The sequence below is a fragment of the Aquarana catesbeiana genome, linkage group LG04 (assembly GCF_042186555.1).
Source record: "Aquarana catesbeiana isolate 2022-GZ linkage group LG04, ASM4218655v1, whole genome shotgun sequence".
In the NCBI taxonomy this organism is placed as follows: Eukaryota; Metazoa; Chordata; class Amphibia; order Anura; family Ranidae; genus Aquarana; species Aquarana catesbeiana.
The window spans coordinates 620,205,178-620,227,415 of record NC_133327.1 but is presented as its reverse complement, the minus strand read 5'-3'; the positions used below and the strand labels follow the sequence as shown (position 1 = coordinate 620,227,415).

At 42.7% G+C, this 22,238-nt stretch overlaps 1 protein-coding gene and 1 pseudogene across 1 annotated transcript in view; one reads left to right on the top strand and one right to left on the bottom strand.

Moving 5' to 3' along the window:
* The window catches only part of PARP1 (poly(ADP-ribose) polymerase 1), a 108,827-nt gene that overhangs the window by 67,504 nt on the left and 19,085 nt on the right, over nt 1–22,238 (bottom strand). Inside the window, exons 2-4 of the mRNA XM_073628305.1 lie at nt 14,802–14,964; nt 9,222–9,340; nt 5,253–5,467 (exon numbers count right to left, since the gene is read on the bottom strand). Of these exons, the coding sequence (XP_073484406.1) occupies nt 5,253–5,467; nt 9,222–9,340; nt 14,802–14,964 (497 nt within the window). The remainder of the gene's footprint in view (nt 1–5,252; nt 5,468–9,221; nt 9,341–14,801; nt 14,965–22,238) is intronic.
* On the top strand, nt 955–2,111 carry LOC141140612 (adenosine receptor A1 pseudogene; annotated as a pseudogene).

Below are 22,238 nucleotides of genomic sequence, written 5' to 3'. Positions count from 1 at the left end.
AAAAAATTTCAATTGGGCTATAAAGCAGAACTAAACTCTCAATCAACATTATTTTTAATACCCAAGATGCTAGCATTAGCAAGGAGATGGAAAAGGTATATTATTTTCTTGTATTTTTGACTTCTCATGATTTGAGGGGTCAAACCTTTCTGGTAAGCCTTCAGGTGTGCCATGGAGGAGTGGATTGTCACACAGAACACACATGAAGATTTACCATTGCTACTCTTTGATTGCAAATGTGGTCATATACAAGGACTGGTTTATTATTGCACAGGGTTGTTTTTTTCTAGCTCTAATTTTATTTTATTTTTTAATGCATACAGGCATTGATTCACTAAATTTGGAGTGCAAAATCTGGTGCCATAGAAACCAATGAGCTTCCAGTTTTTTTTTGTCAACTTAAAATAAACTTTATGTCAGCTTAAAAGACTATGCAAACTCAACATGTCATATTCCTGATATGTGCCTGATGTACCAAGTACTTGTATGAAGTACTTTGTATTGCTTCCTCTGTGTGAAATACCAGCTGTTACTGCCAATGCCTCTGCTCTCCTATCAAAAACTGACCACACTAGGCACAGGAAGCACAGCATGGTCAGTTCTCTGGCTGTGCTCAGAACTCAGCCTGCCCACCTCCAATGATCAGACTTGTGCCAACATGCCCCTTGTCTGCACAGCCATTCACGTTGAAAACCAGCGTACTGCGGTTTATCCTCCCCAGCTCTCTGAGCTCCTTATTCAGCTGAGAGCAGGGAGTATGTGATCACTTAAAAAAAAAAAAAAAAAAAAAGTATTTATAATGTTTTATATCTATACCCAAATGTTTTGTCTTTCATTTCTATTTTAAACTGAATTGGTTGTTTTACAAGGTGAGGGTTCAAATATATGGTACTTTAAATTTTACACATTCCATTTTTAGTACTGCAACCCCATTGAGTTTTTTATTTTGGATTGAAATATACAGTGATGTGAGTTTTGAGATTAGCGTGGCATTGCTTACTACATAAGAGAAAACAATGTACATGTTTCTGGGGGTTCTAGTAAGAAAAAGAAGACATTTATACACATGAATAGCTTTCTTTAACTTGTTCTCCTTTTAAAGTTTTATTCATGCAGCTGAACCCAATATGTTAGAGAAAATGAACAACAGTCTGCAGTCCTCTTCTGAAATAATATTGTCCATGGACACAGCCTACACGGCAGGGGAGATTACTATTGCTGTCACTGCTGCTTTAGGAAATATTCTTGTGTGTGTCGCAGTCGTTCGTGATCGGAGGCTGTGGACAGTGACTAACTGCTTCTTGGTGTCACTGTCTGTGGCCGATGTGTGTGTCGGAGCCTTCGCCATCCCCTGTGCTATTCTCACCAGCATAGGCATCCCCCAACATAATTTGGAACTATGTCTACTGATGCTCTCTGTCCTCATCATGCTTACTATGAGCTCCACCTTCAGTCTTCTGGCCATCTCTGTGGACCGGTACATCGCCATTTTGTACCCTCTACGATATAAAAGCATCATGACATCCACAAACACCCTCATTCTGATCATCACAGGTTGGATCGTGGCATTTCTCAGTGGACTGATGCCACTTATGGGTTGGCACAAACCATCACCCAGCCATGGTTACTGCATCTTCACCCACGTCATTGACATGACATATCTGGTGTATTTTTTTTCCTTTGTCTACTTCTATCTGCCCGTCATCATCATGGCCACCATCTACACCAAGATCTACTCTGCAGTGAAGAAACAGCTACACGGAACAGTGGTGGGTTCCCACCATGGTATTGTGGGTAAGCAAGGGGCGGGAATGAAGGAGTTAAAAACGGCTACTTCTCTCTTTACAATTATTTTCTTTTTTATGTTGTGCTGGGCTCCGCTGCATATCATGAATGGGGTGAGTCTACTCTGTCCAAACTGTTACATTCCTCCGGTCATCCTGGAGATCGGAATCCTACTCACTCATGCAAACTCCGCCCTCAACCCTGTTATGTATGTCTACAAACTGAAATCCTTCAGGAACACATTCAAGAACGTCTTCCTGTGTAGGGACAGGTCAGTCGGCCCAGCTAGATGGACAGATCAAACCTCTGTATCTCATCTACATTAGTATGCAAACAAGACTTTTATTTTAAAAACACAAGGAGGTCTTCTGTCCATCACCTACAGGAAAATGATAACAGACATCTGTCACTTCCCTCCAACAAAGAGAACCAGCATACCCGATCTTACGCTCGATGACTGGAAAGCAGTGTGTAGTTCATATCTGGATACGGTTATCTCTGCTATGGATAAATGTAAGCGTTACCCAGCATGTCATATGCATGTAATGTGCCTGCTGTACTATGTACTTGTATGAGAAAGTATCCTGTTCTCTTGATATTGCTTCCTTTATGTGAAATCCCTGGTGTTCCTGCTAGTCCCTCTGCTTTTCTATCAAACACTGACCACACTAAGCTGGAGAGCACAGCGTGGTCAGTTCTCTAGCTGTGCTGGGAACTCAGCCTGCTTTCCTCCAATGATCAGATTTACCCCGACATGCCCCACCTGCATAGTCATTTACTGTGAAGCTCAGTGTACTGTTTCCTTTCCCCCAGCTCTTATGCAGCTGAGAACAGAGGGAATGTGATCACTTACAAGAAAGGGGGTGGGGGGAAAGGGGTTTACAATATTTTTTTTTCAAACACAGATGTTTGCCTTTCATTTCCATTTTAAACTGAATGGGTTATTTTACAAGGTGATTGTTTACAAATCACTTTAATACAGCTAAGGTATCTACATCGAACATACTATAACCCAAAAAGACTTTTTGATGCGTAAGTGGACTTCCCCCACTTGTCATAAGTGCGAAATAGAGCAGAAGGACTTCTTTCATATATTGTGGTCCTGTAATAGGAACAGACTGTTCTGGTCAGCAGTGACTACATTTCAGAGGCTTTTGAGCTCCTCAATATCTGCAGCCACAAACATCTTCTGAGTGTGTTCCTAGCAGGACCAAATTGTTTTTGTGTGTATTGCTTTATTACCCTAGTAAAACAGTTATATTGTATTTGGTCTGAACCCTTAAACATTGGTCTGTGGAAGCGAGTAATTAATCAAAACCTCCCGTTATACAAGTTAAAGTGATCGTAAAGGCAGAAGGTTTTTTATCCTAATGTATTCTATGCATTAAGATAAAAATCCTTCTGTGTGCAGCAGCCGCCCTCATACTTACTTGAGCCCATCTCTCTTCAGTGATGTTGCATGAGAGACTCAGCTGTCCGGGACTCTCCCTCCTCAATGGCTGAGACATCAGCGAAGTGCAATTGGCTCCTGCTACTGTCAAAGTCAGTGAGCCAATGAGAGAGAGGAGACTGGGCCAGGCTGCGGCTCCCTGACTGAAGAGACACGGGGAGCTGCGGCTCGGCAGCCCCATAGCAAGCTGCTTGCTGTGGGAGCACTTAACAGGAGGGAGGGGACAGGAGAACAGAAGAGGGACCCAAGAAGAGGAGGATCTGGGCTGCTCTGTGCAAAACCATTACACAGAGCAGGTAAGTAAAAAAAAAAAAAAAAAAAAAAAAAAAAAAAATATATGAACAGGACTTTAGCATCACTTTAACTTATGAGGCTAGGGGGTGCCCTACGAAGTTTACCAAAATTTGGAGTCCTTGGTAAAACTTACAAGACACGAGTGACACTTTGTTAACTTTAACATTTAATCCCCCTTAATAGTGCTGGATTATATATAGCGGTGACATCAAGGCGCCTTCCTGGTATGGGATCCCATTGATTTGAATAGAGGTCGCACCAGAAGTCTGATCATGATGATCCAACTTGCGGCACGATTTGCGTGCTGAGGATCTTGAAGGGGAACTCCCGCCAAAATGAAAAAAAAAAAAAATTGGCGTACGGTCCCCGTCAGAGAAAACCTCCACCCTCGATGAGTATCAGGTGCAGACTGTGCACAAGTCTATGAAAACAAGAAAATCCCAGCTATGAGTAAGCATCTTTGTATGTGAAACGCGTCAGTTATTGCTATTCTCTGATCCTATTGATGGCTATTATTGGATTTTATTCATAATAAAGATGTCCGTATCCAGAGTGCAGCAGTCCGGGATTTTCTTGTTTCCATAGGTCAGGAAAGGGCGTGGGGACGAGCGAGTGCCCACTGTGTTTATTTTTGACACTTTTTTTTGTGAATGGGTAGGGGTAGAATGTACCCTATACTCATTCACATAGGGTGGGGGGGCGGATCTGGGGGCCCTTGTTAAAGGGGGCTTCCAGATTCCGATAAGCCCCCCTGCCCGCAGACCCCGACAACGGCCAGGGTTGTCAGGAAGAGTCCCTTGCCCTCATCAACATAGGGACAAGGTGCTTTGGGGTGGGGGTGGGCGCAAAGCACTCACCCCCCCCCCCCATGTTGAGGGCATGTGGCCTGGAATGGTCCAGGGGGGGCGCTCGCTTGTCCCTACCCCCTTTCCAGACCTGCCGGGCTGCATGCTCAGGTAAGGGACTGGTATGGATTTTGGGGGGATCCCCACGCCATTTTTTTCATTATGGCGTGGGGGCTCCCCTTTGAATCCATACCGGACCGAAGGGTCTGGCATCGTCCTGGCAGTTCCCCTTCAAGATCCTCAGCACACAAGTCACGCCGCAAGTCGGATCATCATGATCCGACTTCTGGTGCGACTTCTATTCAAATCAATGGGCTCCCATAGGGAACCACTGATTTTGAATAGAGGCAGAGAAATGCCTGACAAGGCTTAACGATGTGTTTACAGCGTTAAGCCGCGTCTAACAGCGTTTACTGGCGTCTGGCACTTTAACAGCTCTAGCTTGGAGCCTCAGAACACGTTGGTCCTGGATTTTTTTTGGAGCTTAAAAACACCTATGCTTACAGCTCAAAAATGTCTGTGTGGGCATGAGGCCATAGAATAACATGGAGAGGTGTTTTTAAGCTGTGAAAAAAGCTCCTAAAAGCAGCCGTAAAAACGCACATGGGCATGAGGCCTAAGAGTGTAGTCATCATATCACAGGCCTAAGAGTGTAGTCATCATATCACAGGAAGTTAATAGAAAGGCTACTATAAACAGGATTGCCAGGTAAGATTAGAGGCAACTAAATAATCTTGTTATTCAAGGGATAGACTCATTGTTTATAGAGAGAACAATCATTCTGTGAAATATCAATTATGGGATAACACACCCTTTAGGATTTTCTATATCTAGGTTTTGGATAAAATGCATTTTCATTTTATTCAGTAGACACATACCCCTCATTCTTCACTGCAGGCAGTTTGGCTTTCAGAGTCTCCTTGTCTTCGGCATTCAGAATGATAAAACCCTTCATCTGGCTAGCGTTGTACATTGGTAGGAAGCCAAGCTCTTCTCGGCGGCTTACAAAGCAGTCTGGGTGGTACCAGCGATCAATCATGCCAAGCTGAGGTCGCTCCACATCCAAGCTTTTCTTAGATAATCTGATCTGACCCTGCACAGAAGAAACACACAATTAAATGTAAAACTCAAAGTAAAATTAATGGTAAACTTTTTATTTATTTTTTTCTAAAAAAACACTATACAAGCGATAATATTCATTCTCATCAATAAGTGTGAAAGTCTGTACAGTCTGTATGTATAAAGTGTTAAAAAAAGTCACACAAAAAAAGGCTTTATGGGGAGAGGAAATAAGCAAAGTCTCTTCTGTTAGAAAAAGTCTTCCTGTTTCACACAAGTTTTTTTTTTTTATGTAGGCCTCATGTACACTGCTGCTGGTAAACAGGCATTTAGGAGTAGTTGGGCGTTTTTTGCAGCTGCCCCTGAACTCTCCTTTACGTTAGCTTATCAGTACATGTACACAGGGTCATTTATAGTTTTTTCCAGGCAGTTGAGGTTAGAAGCATTTTTTGGAAAGCAAAAAAAAAAAAAAAAAAAAAAAAAAAAAATGGATTCAGGATGGATGTTCAGAGGGATTTGAAATGCCAAATACATGTAACAGCGTGTAAACGCGGTAACTTGCGTTTATAGGAGTTTTTAATGGAGATACATTCCTGATCGTATTTGTAAAAAACGCTTCTAAATGCAAGCGCGGCATTTTAGTAAATATAAACAGCTAAATACCTTTTCTCATCAGCAGTATATAGCAGTCTTGTGACTTCCATCAGTGTCTGGTTAAAGCTTGTAGGAGGAGTTTTCATTCTGCACTGACTGTCCTATGAGGATGCAGGACCCCTGACCCTCTGTCTGGACAGTGTCGATTGGCCCTGTGCTGATCACATGCACTCTCACAAGAAAAAAAAATAAAAAAAAACCCCCAAGCAATACATACCAACCTGAGCATGTGTAGCTTGTCCCCCTAGCCTCTGTACTATCTGGAGATGGGTTGGGGACAGTAGAAGAAGGGGGGCATCAGAGGAGACAGGATCAAATAGCCTTTTTACACAATGCAGAGGATTAACCAATTAGGTTCCACAGTGAGTATAACAAGCATGCTTTACAGCATATACAGACTGATTTTACTGATGTGGGTTTAGTAACACTTTAAGGCAAGAGCCCACCCACCATACGATTGGTAAACTTCCACTTTAATGCATATGCATCCATAGAAGTCTATATAAAAGAGTCCAATTGTGGATCAAATACAAGCTATAATGTATGTGCTATACGCCATAATAATTGTTATTTACAACCATCTGATTAACTTCTTTCAAAGTCATTTGGGCAAATAATTGGTATAGCTTAGTGAACTTGCCTACTATATGTCTTTAGGAACTGAATGTCAACCTAAAGGCCACGTCACACTGGCAATACCTGGCCAGCACAGAAACTGCTGAAACATATCTTTTCCTATGGTGTTGCTACCTTGCTGCTCAAAATAGTGAATAAAGGTCCCCCTTTAGCAAATAAGTCTGTGCTGCATTTTGACTAGAGGGGGAAAGGTGGTAGGTAAAAGCTGCATTTCATTGATTATGACAGTAACAAGGAGGTGCCAGTGTGGCATGCCCTCAGTTGGCTAAAGACATAAAATGGGACAAGAACAGCTGTGCACATAGATATGTACACTTGTGTCATCTTTATATAAAATACAAAAGGCCCTCTGCAACCAGAATGAAACACTGCAAAGACATTTAAATCAAATCTGTTTCCAGCATTACCAACCAGTAATTTATGTAACCTGCTGCAGATATTTCTTGGTTTTTAGAAGGCACTTTAAATTTTAAGGTCATATTAGCAGCCCAATTATTTTTTTTAATTATCCCATACTGTAATGGACAGCAAGCTCAGTTTGATAAAAGAGGCCAAAGGATGCTGGAGAGGTCCATATATATATATATATTTATTATTCACGATTTATATAGCGCCAATAGTTTACGCATCGCTTTAGAAAAAAAAATATATAATATATATATATGGGACGGAAAGTATTCAGACCCCCCTTACATTTTTCACCCTTTGTTATATTGCAGCCATTTGCTAAAATCATTTAAGTTTATTTTTTTCCCTCATTAATGTACACACAGCACCCCATATTGACAGAAAAACACAGAATTGTTGACCTTTTTGCAGATTTATTAAAAAAGAAAAACTAAAATATCACATGGTCCTAAGTATTCAGACCCTTTGCTTAGTATTTAGTAGAAGCACCCTTTTGATCTAATACAGCCATGAGTCTTTTTGGGAAAGATGCAACAAGTTTTTCACACCTGGATTTGGGGATCCTCTGCCATTCCTCCTTGCAGATCCTCTCCAGTTCTGTCAGGTTGGATGGTAAACGTTGGTGGACAGCCATTTTTAGGTCTCTCCAGAAATGCTCAATTGGGTTTAAGTCAGGGCTCTGGCTGGGCCATTCAAGAACAGTCACGGAGTTGTTGTGAAGCCACTCCATTATTTTAGCTGTGTGCTTAGGGTCATTGTCTTGTTGGAAAGTAAACCTTCGGCCCAGTCTGAGGTCCTGAGCACTCCTGAGAAGCTTTTCGTCCAGGATATCCCTGTACTTGGCCGCATTCATCTTTCCCTCGATTGCAACCAGTCGTCCTGTCCCTGCAGCTGAAAAACACCTCCACAGCATGATGCTGCCACCACCATGCTTCACTGTTGGGACTGTATTGGACAGGCGATGAGCAGTGCCTGGATTTCTCCACACATACCGCTTAGAATTAAGGCCAAAAAGTTTTATCTTGGTCTCATCAGACCAGAGTATCTTATTTATCGCCATCTTGGAGTCCTTCAGGTGTTTTTTTTTTTTTTAGCAAACTCCATGCGGGCTTTCATGTGTCTTGCACTGAGGAGAGGCTTCCGTCGGCCACTCTGCCATAAAGCCCCGACTGGTGGAGGGCTGCAGTGATGGTTGACAACTTTCTCCCATCTCCCGACTGCATCTCTGGAGCTCAGCCACAGTGATCTTTGGGTTCTTCTTTACCTCTCTCACCAAGGCTCTTCTACCCCGATAGCTCAGTTTGGCCGGACGGCCAGCTCTAGGAAGGGTACTGGTCGTCCCAAACGTCTTCCATTTAGGGATTATGGAGGCCACTGTGCTCTTAGGAACCTTAAGTGCAGCAGAATTTTTTTTGCAACCTTGGCCAGATCTGTGCCTTGCCACAATTCTGTCTCTGAGCTCTTCAGGCAGTTCCTTTGACCTCATGATTCTCATTTGCTCTGACATGCACTGTGAGCTGTAAGGTCTTATATAGACAGGTGTGTGGCTTTCCTAATCAAGTCCAATCAGTATAATCAAACACAGCTGGACTCAAATAAAGGTGTAGAACCATCTCAAGGATGATCAGAAGAAATGGACAGCACCTGAGTTAAATATATGAGTGTCACAGCAAAGGGTCTGAATACTTAGGACCATGTGATATTTCAGTTTTTCTTTTTTAATAAATCTGCAAAAATGTCAACAATTTTGTGTTTTTTTTTGTCAATATGGGGTGCTGTGTGTACATTAATGAGGAAAAATAATGAACTTAAATGATTTTAGCAAATGGCTGCAATATTAAAAAGAGTGAAAAATTTAAGGGGGTCTGAATACTTTCTGTCCTCACTGTATATATACATATACACACACACACACACACACACACACACACACACACGTACGTGATCCAGCGCACAGCTGCCACCATTTAGTTGTTCATTCCCTTGCTGATCTTTTCATCCCCAATTTTACAATGATATGTTTACATTTCTCAGATTTCACCATTCCTAGACACTGGGCCGATCAAAATATTTGATCATATTCACGTTACCTTCTCAATTTTCTGTTCACAGCCTTTGCAGGTACTTCTGTTGGACTTTGCATATTCAGCTGCAAAATCATTCAGTGTCATATCTGCTTTGCCTCCTTTGGCATCCCCCCCGCCAGCCCCTGTAGATATAAACAAAATTATCAATATTAACATTTTGGCCAACGCTCGTCAACACGGCAAATTTCTGTAATCCTGGAGAGCAAAAGAAACTTCAGCTATAAATTCTGCTAAAAACTGAACTCCAGGCTCAAAAACCTTTAATTTAAAACATATTCCTCAATAGTTACCAAGGATATAAATCCACTTTGTGTGCAAATGCCTTTGCAAACCCAGATATCACCTTGTAAAAGGAATACTGTGTTATACATAGTCTTTGCAGAGAGCAGAGCTCTGAGTGGGACCCAAAAAGACAACCCACTACTGGCTGTCTGCAGAAAGCTACAGGAGGGGGGGGGGGGGGGGACAAGATTAGTCATCCTGCACAAGGAGAAAGAACAGTATCAACCAGTTTTTAGGCAGTCGCTCCATAAACGATTACCTGCGAGTGGCTGCAATTGGCTGCGAGAGCTGTCCGTCTCCCATTGTTTTCAATGGGGCTGTCGCCAGCAGCTGATCGCTGGGAACTCTTGCTGGGTCTCCTGCATGTAATCATTAACAGTCTTTCTCATAGGCGTGAATGTAGCCTAATGGTGCCCATATACTAGACAAAAATTTTTCTAAAATCTGTCATTTGGACAGTTTGTTCATTTTTCGTCCAGTTAATGGGCACAAATCGAAAATCGATTGTGACTTTTTGAGCCAAAACAATTGAAGCAAAAGTTTGGAACGGCCGATAAATTGAAAGGTTAATGCGTTTCTCACCTGTGAACCACTTAAGGACCAGCCTCGTTTTGGATTTTAGGTGTTTACATGTTTAAAACAGTTTTTTTTTGCTAGAAAATTACTTAGAACCCCCAAACATTATATATTGTTTTTTTTTTCTAACACCCTAGAGAATAAAATTGCAGTCAATGCAATACTTTTTTTGCACCGTATTTGCACAGCGGTCTTATAAGCGCACTTTTTTTTTGGAAAAAATCCACTTTTTTGAATAAAAAAAAATAAGACAACAGTAAAGTTAGCCCAATTTTTTTTATATTGTGAAATATAATGTTACGCCAAGTAAAATGATACCCAACATGTCACGCTTCAAAATTGCGCCCGCTCGTGGAATGGCGTCAAACTTTTACCCTCAAAAATCTCCATAGGCGACGTTTAAAAAATTCTACAGGTTGCATGTTTTGCGTTACAGAGGAGGTCTAGGGCTAGAATTATTGCTCTCGCTCTACCGATCGCGGCAATACCTCACGTGTGGTTTGACCACCGTTTTCATATGCGGGCGCTACTCATGTATGCGTTCGCTTCTGTGCGTGTGCCTTTAAGACGTATGGGCGGAAGGGACGTTTTGCCATCGCTTCCGCCCATCAGTGTCATGGAGACGGGTGGGCGCCATCTTAGCCTTACTCGTCTCCAGGCACAGCACGGAGAAGGACGCGATCGCCTCCGCCGCTACCGACAGCTCCGGTAAGCGGCGGAGGGCACCTGATCGTGGCGGGAGGGGAGGGCCCTCTCCCGCCACTGATAAAATGATCTCGCAGCGAATCCACCGCAGAGACCACTTTTATCTTAAAGCCGACCGCCGCACGAAAACGGGGATACCGGGGTCATGGCAGCTAGCTGTTGCCATAACAACGATATCCGCCGCCAAAGTTTGGACGTACATCGGCGTGCGGCGGTCGGCAAGTGGTTAAAAGTTGAACTGTTGGTACTGCGCATATGTGACCCAGAAGCAAAAAAAACAAATGAGAAACGGGATTCATTTATGTCCATTGAACAATTTATTTAGGAGAAAAAAGGAAGGTGGGACTTTAAATGAGGCTATTGATTTGATTGATTTACCATTGATTACACTGCATAGTGCCATTTAAATGACGTGTACATATATGAATTTGCAATAATTCATTTTATCCATATTAAATCTCTTGTCAATTTTATACGCTGTCCCCTTGATATGTATATGCATTGTATTCATGAGGTCAAAACCATGTATGTGTATACATATTAAACCTTTTCTACTATGTGCATCATATCATGTTATGTATTGTCAGACTCAATATGCCAATTAAATATATTTTCTAATTATCTCGCCCACCAAAAATCAATAGCCTCATTTAAAGTCCCACCGTCCTTTTTCTCATACCTGAACCAGGGATGGAGGTACACACCATGTGCTTCATTTAAAGTCCCAAATTCCCCCCTATTACTCTTGAACAATTTATTGCTCAAAATTCAGTCATTGCACGATGGCAAAATACCAACTGCCAATCACAACCCATTCAAGTAAATGGGGCCACCCTGCATGTGCCCCGCATCTGCATGCTTCTGTGGGGTCCAAGGGGTTAAAGCAGGTGGTGAGAAAGCAACAACGCTGCCTGATTTAACCCCTTGTTTGCTATACTGTACAAGGTTGCAGGACACTTGGCAGAGCAGCCTCATTCACTTGAATAGGTCATGCTTGGCAGGTGCTACACCCACCGACGACGACAGTGTATATAACTCCTGAAGCGGCATGTGTACACCTTTGGCCACAGTCCTAAATATGGGGTTTTACCACCCCCCCCCCCCCAAACTGCAAATGTAAGTGAACCCCTATTGTTCTGAGCCCCCTATAAGGCTGCTTTCACACTGATGTGCTGCGGTTTACCTGCACCACGAGTGCAGTGCATCAGCAACTTTCTGGGTCGGGTTTGCTTTGCCATAAACTTCTATTATATCCTGCATTTCTGGGGCACTTTCTGAAAGCGCACCAAAACTCCTGCATTCAGGCTTGCAGAAGTCTACAGCTAAGCGCAGGAAAGCTGTAGATACACTGCCCTGCACCCACAGCGTGGGAAAAACATGGTGCATCAGTGTGAAAGCAGCCTTATACTATTATTCCCTGTGTATTGCTTCACACCGACCTGAAGATCTGCTCTTTCCTGCTGCTGGCACCACTCTGGAGACCACTAGTCAGGAAAAGAGGTGGACTGCAGTTGGTATCACTCCGCATGGGACATGAGCCGGCACTACAGAGGAGGCATTGGCTTATGCGGCTCTTGCTCCCTACCACAGCTCCAACTTTACAAGTAGCCCCTCTGCATTACAGTCTGTTTGATGCTATGGAATGGCAGGGTCGCCAAGCCCAGACCACGATCTACCAGTCACCTGTCCGTGATCTACTGCTTGCCGATCCCTGATCTAAACTGTTCAAGATGGGCAAATTTCCTATCCTTAAAGAGGAAGTAAAGTCTTCCTCTTTAACCACTTCAATACAGGGCACTTATACACCATCCTGTCCAGACCAATTTTCAGCTTTCAGCGCTGTTGCAGTTTGAATGACAATTGCACGGTCATCCATCACTGTAACCAAACTAAATTTTTATCATTTTGTTCCCACAAATAGAGCTTTCTTTTGGTGGTATTTGATCACCTCTGCTTTTATTTTTTGCTAAACAAATAAAAAAAAGACTGAAAATTTTGAAAAAAATAAAAGTTTCGCTTTTGTTTCTGTTAAAAAAAATTTGTAAATAAGTAAGTTATCTCTTTCACTGATGGGCACTGATAAGGCGGCACTGATACGGTGGCACCAATGCGTGGGCACTGATATGCGGTACTGATGGGTACTCATGGGCGACACTGATAGGCATCCCTGGTGGTACTGGCAGTGGTAGGCATTGGAGTGGGCACTGATTGGCAGCTGCCTGGGCACAGATTGGTATTTCCCTGGGGGTCTAGGGGGCATACCTGGTGGTCCAGTGTGGTGGCCATCCTGGTGGTCCTGGGCAGGATCCGAGGGGGGCTGTGCTGATAAACAATCAGCACAGACCCCCCCTGTCAGGAGAGCAGCTGATCGGCTCTCCTCTACTAGTGTGTGTCAGACGCGAGTGAGGAAAAGCCGATCACCGGCTCTTCCTATTTACATCGTGAGCAGCCGTGATTGGACACGGCTGATCACATGGTAAAGAGTCTCCGTCAGAGATGCTTTACCTAGATCGGAGTTGCGGTGTGTCAGAATGACACACCGAAACAACGATCGCTGCGATGCGCGCCCCTCAATATCCTGATCACGTCATATGACGTCCAGTCAGGATATTGAAACCACTTTGCCGCCATCATTTTACTATATAGCAGGCAGCAAGTGGTTAAATTGTACCTACATATAAGCCTATAGTAAGGCTTACCTGTAGGTACTCTAAACATCTCCTAAACTTGCACCGTTTAGGAGATATTTACTATATACACTGCCATCGGCACATGCGCACTGACAGAAAGGCCCGCTTGTGGCATTTCTTCAGGACCCGTGCCACGATTGGCAGCACCCGAGTGCATGCTCGGGAGTAACGTCATCGTGGCTCTGGTCAATCACAGCCCTGGAGCCCGCGAACCCGGAGGTAACACCAGGAAAGACGTCGGCTGTGTGAGCGGAGTGCGGGCGGCACTGGAGGGCATCGTTCGAAAAAGTAAGTCATAATGGGCTAGTATGCCTTTGTCTTGCAGGTTTTTTTGGGGGGGAATTTTTTTCAAATGTTTACAACCTCTTTAATTGTCACAAACTTACCATTATAAACATCTTTCTACATATAAAACACAAACACCTTCTCTGCCTACTTTTATGCGAAGAAAGCTATAGCTCTCCAGTGGAAATCCTCCACCACTGAAAGCTGCCAGGGATCACCCAAGCATTACCGTTATACAAAATGTCCTACAAAGCTCAAGGCTACACAAAAAAAAAGCTTGATAAGCTGTGAGAACCCACCACACCATTCCCCTATGATTGATGAATGATATCTACTGATATAGTGTACTGGTTTCTGCAACTTCAACAGTGTGTCCAAATATACAAGACAGACCAAAATTGTACAGATAGGCGCACACAGGTAGAGGGTGGTAGCTTAGCTAGCCTATTTGAGTATTAGAAACATTTGGTGTTTTTATACATTGTATTGAATACGGATTGCATAAACCACGGAGAACAACACACTCATATGTTATATGTTCAGCTCTACATTTACTCTTCCTCGAGGTATAACCATTCCATTCTGTTTTCCTGTAAATAATGGATTTATACAGTTTTTTTTTGCAAATAAAATAAATTTTAAAAGTAATAAAAAAATATCCCTTAAAAGAAAAAAAAAAAAAAAAGTTCATTGTATAAAGATTGTTTGGTCAGGTTGAAATGTGTATAGTCACCCTACTGGAGCACATAAACCAACCTCTAAGAACTGAAACACTTGCCTGACGAAGGGGTCCTGCGTGGCTCTGAAATGTTGCACTACACTGTTTTGTGATGTGATTGTTCTTTGAATAAAAAAGCGTTTGGACGAAATTGATGATCCTTGGTGTGCTGGTGAATATCTACATATAAACTGAAAGTGGGACATCTGCTTCCTGTCCAAGTCTTTACTTCATGTCTATCCTTCAGAGGGCAAAGCTAATACCACAGAGGCCTGCTAGGGCCCCAATGAACAAAGAAAATAAGTTTGTGCCAAACCAAGCACCTACCTGCTGAGGCACCCCCGGTTTCGATTGCCTTCTTAATCTTTTCCTGATCTTCCCATCGAAGCTCTGTGAAGCCATCAATATCCCCATGGGATAAGACCCGTGCACGCTTCCAGAAACAGGAATAATGGTGCCAATGTGGTACTTTCCCATCAAACATGGGTGACTAGGATAGAAAATTAAATATAAACAAAGTCATTTGTAATAACTAAAATTGGTTAAAATTACGTAACATGTTCCCGCCGGGAGCTGGGATTGAAAGGGTGCCAATAACAGAGTCTAACAGACACATAATAAAATTCATAATCTTTTATTCTGTTAGTTAGAAATATAGGTGTAGCAAAAAGATACATATACACATGTATAAATGAGAACACATTATAGAATTGATGGATCAAGTTTGTTGCAGAAGTTGACAAATGTGATCATGTATTTACAGTGGATATAAAAAATATACACACCCCTGTTAACCGCTTGCCAGCCAACGCACGCCGATAAACGTCGGTAGAATGGCACTGGTGGGCAAAAGGGCGTACAGGTACGTCCTCTTTAAGAGGCGGCACTGCAGGCGCCGCGTTCTCCGTGACCGCGGGTCCCGCGGACTCGAAGTCCGCTGGGTGCCACGGAGAGGTAGAACGGGGAGATGCTTTTGTAAACAAAGCATTTCCCCGTTCTGCCTTGTGTCACGACAGATATCACTGCTCTCTGTCATCGAGAGCAGTGATCACTGTCGTGTGTTGAAGCTCCCCCACAGTTAGAATCACTCCCGAGGACACACTTAACCCCTTCGACGCCCCCTAGTGGTTAACCCCTTCACTGCCAGTGTCATTTACCAAAAATATGTAGAATACATAGCGGCCTAAACTGAGGAAAAAAAATTGTTTAATATATTTTTGGGGGATATTTATTATAGCAAAAAGTAAAAAATAGTTTGTTTTTTTTTCAAAATTGACGCTCTTTTTTGTTTATATCGCAAAAAATAAAAACCGCAGAGGCGATCAAATACCACCAAAAGAAAGTTCTGTTTGTGGGGAAAAAAAGGACGTTAATTTTGTTTGGGTACAACGGCGCACGACCACGCAATTGTCAGTTAAAGCGACGCATTGCCGAATCGCAAAAAGCGCTCTGGTCAGGAAGGGTGCAAATGATCAGACTTGTCCTGACTTGCCCCTGCTGCACAGCCATTCACTAGGAAGATCAGTGTACTGCTGCTCCCCCCCCCCCCCCCCCAGCTCTATTGCAGCTGAGAACAGAAAGAAACTGATCACTTAAAGGAAAAAAAAAAAAAACACCTTTTTTTACTTTTTATCTATACACAAAATGTTTTGCTTTTCATTTCTAATTTTAAACTGAATGAGTTCTTCTACAAGGCGATCATTTACAATCACTTTAAGTCCGTAGCGGAGAAAAGATCAGTTGTAGAGAACCTCAAAGGGATACTGGCAACTAGACAATCATTTGCTTGCCTTTTTTCTTTTGAGCACAGCTTCCACAGTTCAGTTCCTCAACACAGCAGTGCAAGGGAAGATGCGTCTGTTATGTGCTGCTGAAGGATTTCCAGCTTAATAATAGCTGGAGTTTTTATGCAAAATGTTTATAATTTAGGAATAAAGTGGCTTTGTTAGGTTTCCTATTATGGGAACTGAAGTTCGTCAAAGCCATAGTTGCCAAAAAACATTTATACAATGGCAGAGATATGAAGCAATAGCAGATATAACTGCTCAGCTGTCATCAAGTCAGTGTACACAGCTGGTTTAAATGGAGCCAACATGCAAGGGGCTGTCTCAACATGAGCTTCTCAGTCACCTTATAGACAATTTTTCCTGACAGAAATGGGCTGCCATTGCCAAATACCTTACAAAAATGCTAGCTGCATGGCCATTTCTCAATCTTCAATATTTTGAAAAAGATGCTCCAAACACAGCTAGGATAGAACATACCCACGCAGGGGTTGAAGGAATCTTATAAAAACACATAAGCAGAAAATGTGCACAGGGAAGACATGTCCAGATCAACATGAAGAATAAATATGTGAAAAGTGTGGCGTGCATTTGTATTCAGCCCCCAAGTAAATACTTTGTAGAACCACCTTTCACTGCAATTACAGCTGCAAGTATTTTTGGATATGTCTCTACCAGCTTTGCACATCTAGAGTGACATTTTTGCTCATTCTGCTTTGCAAAATAGCTCAAGCTCTGTCAGATTGGATGGAGAGCATCTGAATAGCAAATTTTCAAGTCTTGCCACAGATTCTCAATTTAATGTAGGGTTGTTGTCCTGCTGGAAGGTGAACTTCCGCCCCAGTCTCAAGTCTTTTGTAGACTCTAACAGGCTTTCTTCTAAAATTGCCCTGTATTTGGCTCCATCCATCTTCCCATCAACTCTGACCACCTTCCCTGTCCCTGCTGAAGAAAAGCATCCCCACAACATGATGCTGCCACCACGTTTCATGGTGGGGATGGCGTGTTGAGGGTAATGGGCAGTGTTAGCTTTCCGCCAAACATAGCATTTTGCTTTTAGGCCAAAAAGTTAAATTTTGGTCTCATCTCACTAGAGCACCTTCTTCCACGTTTGCTGTGTCCCCTACATGGCTTCTCGCAAACGGGACTTCTTATGGCTTTCTTTCAGCCACTCTTCTATAAAGGCCAGATTTGTGGAGTGCACAATAGTTGTCGTGTTGACAGATTCTTCCACCTGAGTTGTGGATCTTTGCAGCTCCTCCAGAGTTACCATGGGCCTCTTGGCTGCTTCTCTGATGAATGCACTCCTTGCCCAGCCTGTCAGTTTAGGTGGACGGCCATGTCTTGGTAGGTTTGCAGTTGTGCCATACTCTTTCAATTTTCAGATGATGGATTGAACATTGCTCTGTGAGATGTTCAAAGCTTGGGATATTTTTTTTTTTCTTACGTTAACTCTGGTTTAAAAACTTCTCCACAACTTTATCCCTGACCTGTCTGGTGTGTTCCTTGGCCTTCATGATGCTGTTTATTCACTAAGGTTCTCTAACAAACCTCTGAGCGCTTCACAGAACAGCTGTACTGAGATTAAATTACACATAGGTGGACTCTTAATTAGGTGACTTCTGAAGGCAATTGGTTCCACTAGATTTTAGTTAGGGCTATCAGAGTAAAGAGGGCTGAATACAAATGCACATCACACTTTTCACATATTTATTTATAAAACATCTGGAAAACCATTTATCATTTTCGTTCCACTTCACAATTGTGTGCCATTTTGTGTTGGTCTATCATATCCCAATAAAATACTTTTACCTTTTTAGATTGTAACATGACAAAATGTGGAAAATTGAGGGGTATAAATACTTTTTCAAGGCACTGTATATCTGTCTCTGACTGCTAGTCTCAGGACATATACTGCCCACTCTTTTCCTTACTGGAGGCTCTGACATGAGGAAGCAAAGCCCTGCATCTACCAAGATGGCTACCTGCACACAGATACTCGAGAAAGAATTGCAAAAAGAACAGCTGTAGGGAGACCACAGTCAATACTGCTCACTAGTCCTATGCACTCTGCCTGCACATCTTCCACGGGTTAACAGTTTCTCTTAACTTACATATTTTTAAAATGAGCAGTATTGTCAAGTAAAGCAAACAAAAGTGCAATTAACGGCTGTGGCATCATGACAAGGATGCCGTTTTCCAACCAAATATAGCCAACATTATGCATTGCTAATGAACTATGAATGTAATAGTGTGTCAGAAATGCATATCCTGCTTTATGTTATGTGTGCCTTTTACTTTATTTAACCACTTGAAGCGCGGACCTCAATTTCCAGGAGGCCGTCATAGGACGTCCTCCCCTTTCCTCGCTCACCATGTGCACTCACGAGCGCGCATCGGGGAAATTCTGTGCTGGCCGTGTCCCTTGGACACAGCCAGTCACAGATCGCTGTAAATGGCCAATCACAGCATCCGTTTACAGCTTGATCAGTGTGGTCAATGAGAGAGGATCTCAAATGTAAACATATGAGATCATCTCTCATTGCTGGCTCTCTCCTTTCACAAAGAGAACGCGTGTGAGGAGAGAGGACCTGACAGCAATCTGTGCTAGTTAAAACACAAGTTACAGTTCAAATCAGTGCCCCATCAGTACAGTGCCTATTTGGGATCTGTGCCCACCTGTGCCATCGGTGATGTGTCCATCTGTGCACACCTTTGCAATCAGTGCCCACCTGTGCCGCCTCATCAGTTCCCATCAGTGCAGGCTTAGCACACACCTGTATAGTCGCATCACCACCAGCAACCATGTCCAAAAAATGCTTTTCCGCCGAGGAGGCGTACCAAATACTTTCCCAGGCCGACGAGAGCAACGGGGAGCTCTCTTTTTCGGATTCCCTTTCAAACTCAGATTCTGAGTCGGACGTAAATTATGAGCCAGTCCTCAGTAGTGGAACACTGAATGACTCAGAGGAGGAAGATATTCTGCCCGCCAAACGAAGGCGTTGAGGTGGCAGTGCCATCCACCAACACCGCAGTACCTCGGCAAGAAAGGCCAAGGACCCATATGCCAGCCTTCCCTATGCCCTTCAGAACCCCTTGTGGCTTCCTCCTAATTCAGGAGAATCCAACATTCCCCCTTTCACTGACCAGCCAGGAGTTCAGGTGGACATGGAGAATTTTTCCCCAATCAATTTTTTTGATTTAATTTTTTACAGAGGACATGCTATCAACAATTGTGGCCCAGTGCAACCTCTATGCACAGCAATTTATTTTAAATAATCCAACGTCCTATTATGCCCGTCCCTACGAGTGGAGAGACCTAACGGTGGAGGAGTTGAAGGTTTTTTTTTGGCCTCACATTTTGTATGGGACTCACCAAAAAAAAAAAAAAAAAAACTTTGAATTTCTATTGGTCAATCCACCCCATGCCAATCTTCTCCAAGGTAATACCCAGAACCAGATACCTAATGATAATGAGGTTCCTCCATTTCAATGAGAATACCCAGTGCCCTCCCCGAAATGACCCAAATTATGACAGGCTTTTCAAAATTCGGCCACTTCTAAATTATTTTCTGAAATATTCCCCCAGCTGTTTACCCCAGGCCAACACGTGTGGATGAGTCCCTTGTTAAATTTAGTGGCAGGCTTAAAATCAAACTATTCCCAGCAAAAGGGCCCGCTATGGGGTGAAGGTATACAAATTATGTGACCGAGTCACAGAGTACATATATGCCTTCAAAGCGTACGAAGGGAAGGACACCCAGCTGTAACCCCCCAATTGCCCAGACTACTTGGGATCAAGCGGGAAAATTGTTTGGGACCTCATATACCCCCTACTGGGGCAAGTCTGCGGAACAAGATTTTGGCAGTGAAGTGGAGAGACAGAAGGGATGTCTACATGTTGTCTTCGATCCACAATGATACCTTCGTGGAAATCCCCAGAAGGAATGGCCCCATCCAAAAACCAAAATGCATCTATGAATATAATTTGTTCATGGGGGGAGTTGACTTCAATGACCAAATGTTCGAGCCATATCCTGCCACAAGACGGACATACCATTGGTATAAAAAAGTCATAATTTATTTTTTTCAATTGGTCATATATAAAACTCATATGTCGCTTCCTTGGCTACCAGGAGGAAGTTTTCACTGCCCTTATATTCCCGAATGGCCCACCAGAAAATATCCGATCAGATGTTCTTATTCGACTCTCCGAACGCCACTTTCCAGATAAACTCCCTCCCAGACCAACAGGCCAATGACGTTAAAAAAAATGTAAGGTGTGTACCAGAGCGGGAGTCAGAAGAGACACAATATTGTGTCCAAATGTCCTCCCCAACCAGGCCTCTGCATAGGTGAATGTTTTCGCCGTTACCATACTTCAATAAATTATTAGTGAAGTATGGAAGTATGGTAAACGTAATCCTCAGTTCCTGCCTTCACACCCCTTATGCCACTGCCTTATCTGGAACGGACCCTGTGCTGTTATTCGACCATGCTTCTGGCTAACGATTCTGTACATACCTCTGCCTGATCTGGAACTGACCTTGGACTGTTTGACCATGCCTCTTGCCTGCCTCATGGACTAATCTTGTACCCTGCTACTGGACTAGTGGGATTCAACACAGGAGTCTCACACATATGTGAGGGGGTCGAGAATTGTTTTTCTGGATGAAGAAAATTTTTTTTGTTTTCTCATTCCTAGATTAGGGTCTGGAGACTTCAAAGAGATTTATTTTTTTTTTCCCACATTTTCCAAAAACTTCTGGAAAAAAATGAACCATTCAAAAGACTCATTATGCCTCATTGATTATACGTTGGGGTGTTAGCTTTCCAAAATGGGGTCATTTTGTGGGTGTTTCCATTGTCCTGGTGCTCCAGGGCCTTCAAAAGTGTAATAGGTGGTTGAGAAATGAGATGTATAATTTATGCTCCTAGAACACATGATGGTGCTCCCTGGACGTTGGGCCTCTGTATGTGGCCAGGCAGTGAAAAAGTCCCACACATGTGGTATCGCTGTACTCAGGAGTAGCAGAATGTATTTTGGGGTGGCATTTGTGGTATGCACATGCCATGTGAGAGAAGCTATTACAATGACAATTTTGTTAAAAAATAAAAATCTTAAATTTTGCAAAGAATAACTCGCCATGTCTCTTACTAAATACCTTGAAATAGCTACTTTCCAAAAAGGGGTAATTTGTACTTTCCTGGCTTGAACTGAGATAGGCTGCCAGTACATCAGATGTGGTAAATTTTTTATGATTTGCACCATAGCTTGTAGACGATAAAACTTTCACACAGACCAAATAATTTCCACTAATTTTGGGTTATTTTTACCAAAGATATGTAGCAGTATAAATTGTGGCCAAAATTTATGAAGAAAAATTACTAATTTGCAAAATTTTATCACAGAAATTAAGAAAAATTTGGGGGTTTTTTTCGATCATACTTGATTTGATTGTAGCCGTATTAGTGCAATTGTGACAGAGAAAATTGGAGTACTGTCCAATGATAATCAGTACTGCTTGGACCTTGAAGAAGGGGACATACCCTGAAAGCTTGTCCTGAAAAATTGTATATTAGTGCAAATAAAATAAGTATCATGGACAGTACTCCATTTTTTTTTTTCAAAATTTTCGGTCTTTTTTCATTTATAGCGCAAAAAAATAAAAAACCCAGAGGTGATCAAATACCACCAAAAGAAAGCTCTATTTGTATGAAAAAAGGACAAAAAAAATCATTTGGGTACAGGGTTGCATGACTGAGTAATTGTCATTCACAGTGTGAGAGCACTGAAAGCTGAAAATTGGTCTGGACAGGAGGGGGGTTTAAGTGCCCAGTAAGCAAGTGGTTAAAGGAACTTCAGCTGGACCAATGTAAGTTGGCAATATATATCCTGGAAATAGGCTTTAAAATTTGATTTCAAATCTTTAACACCTTCCCACCTGGCCTATAGCAGAATGACGGCCGGGCAGGGGTT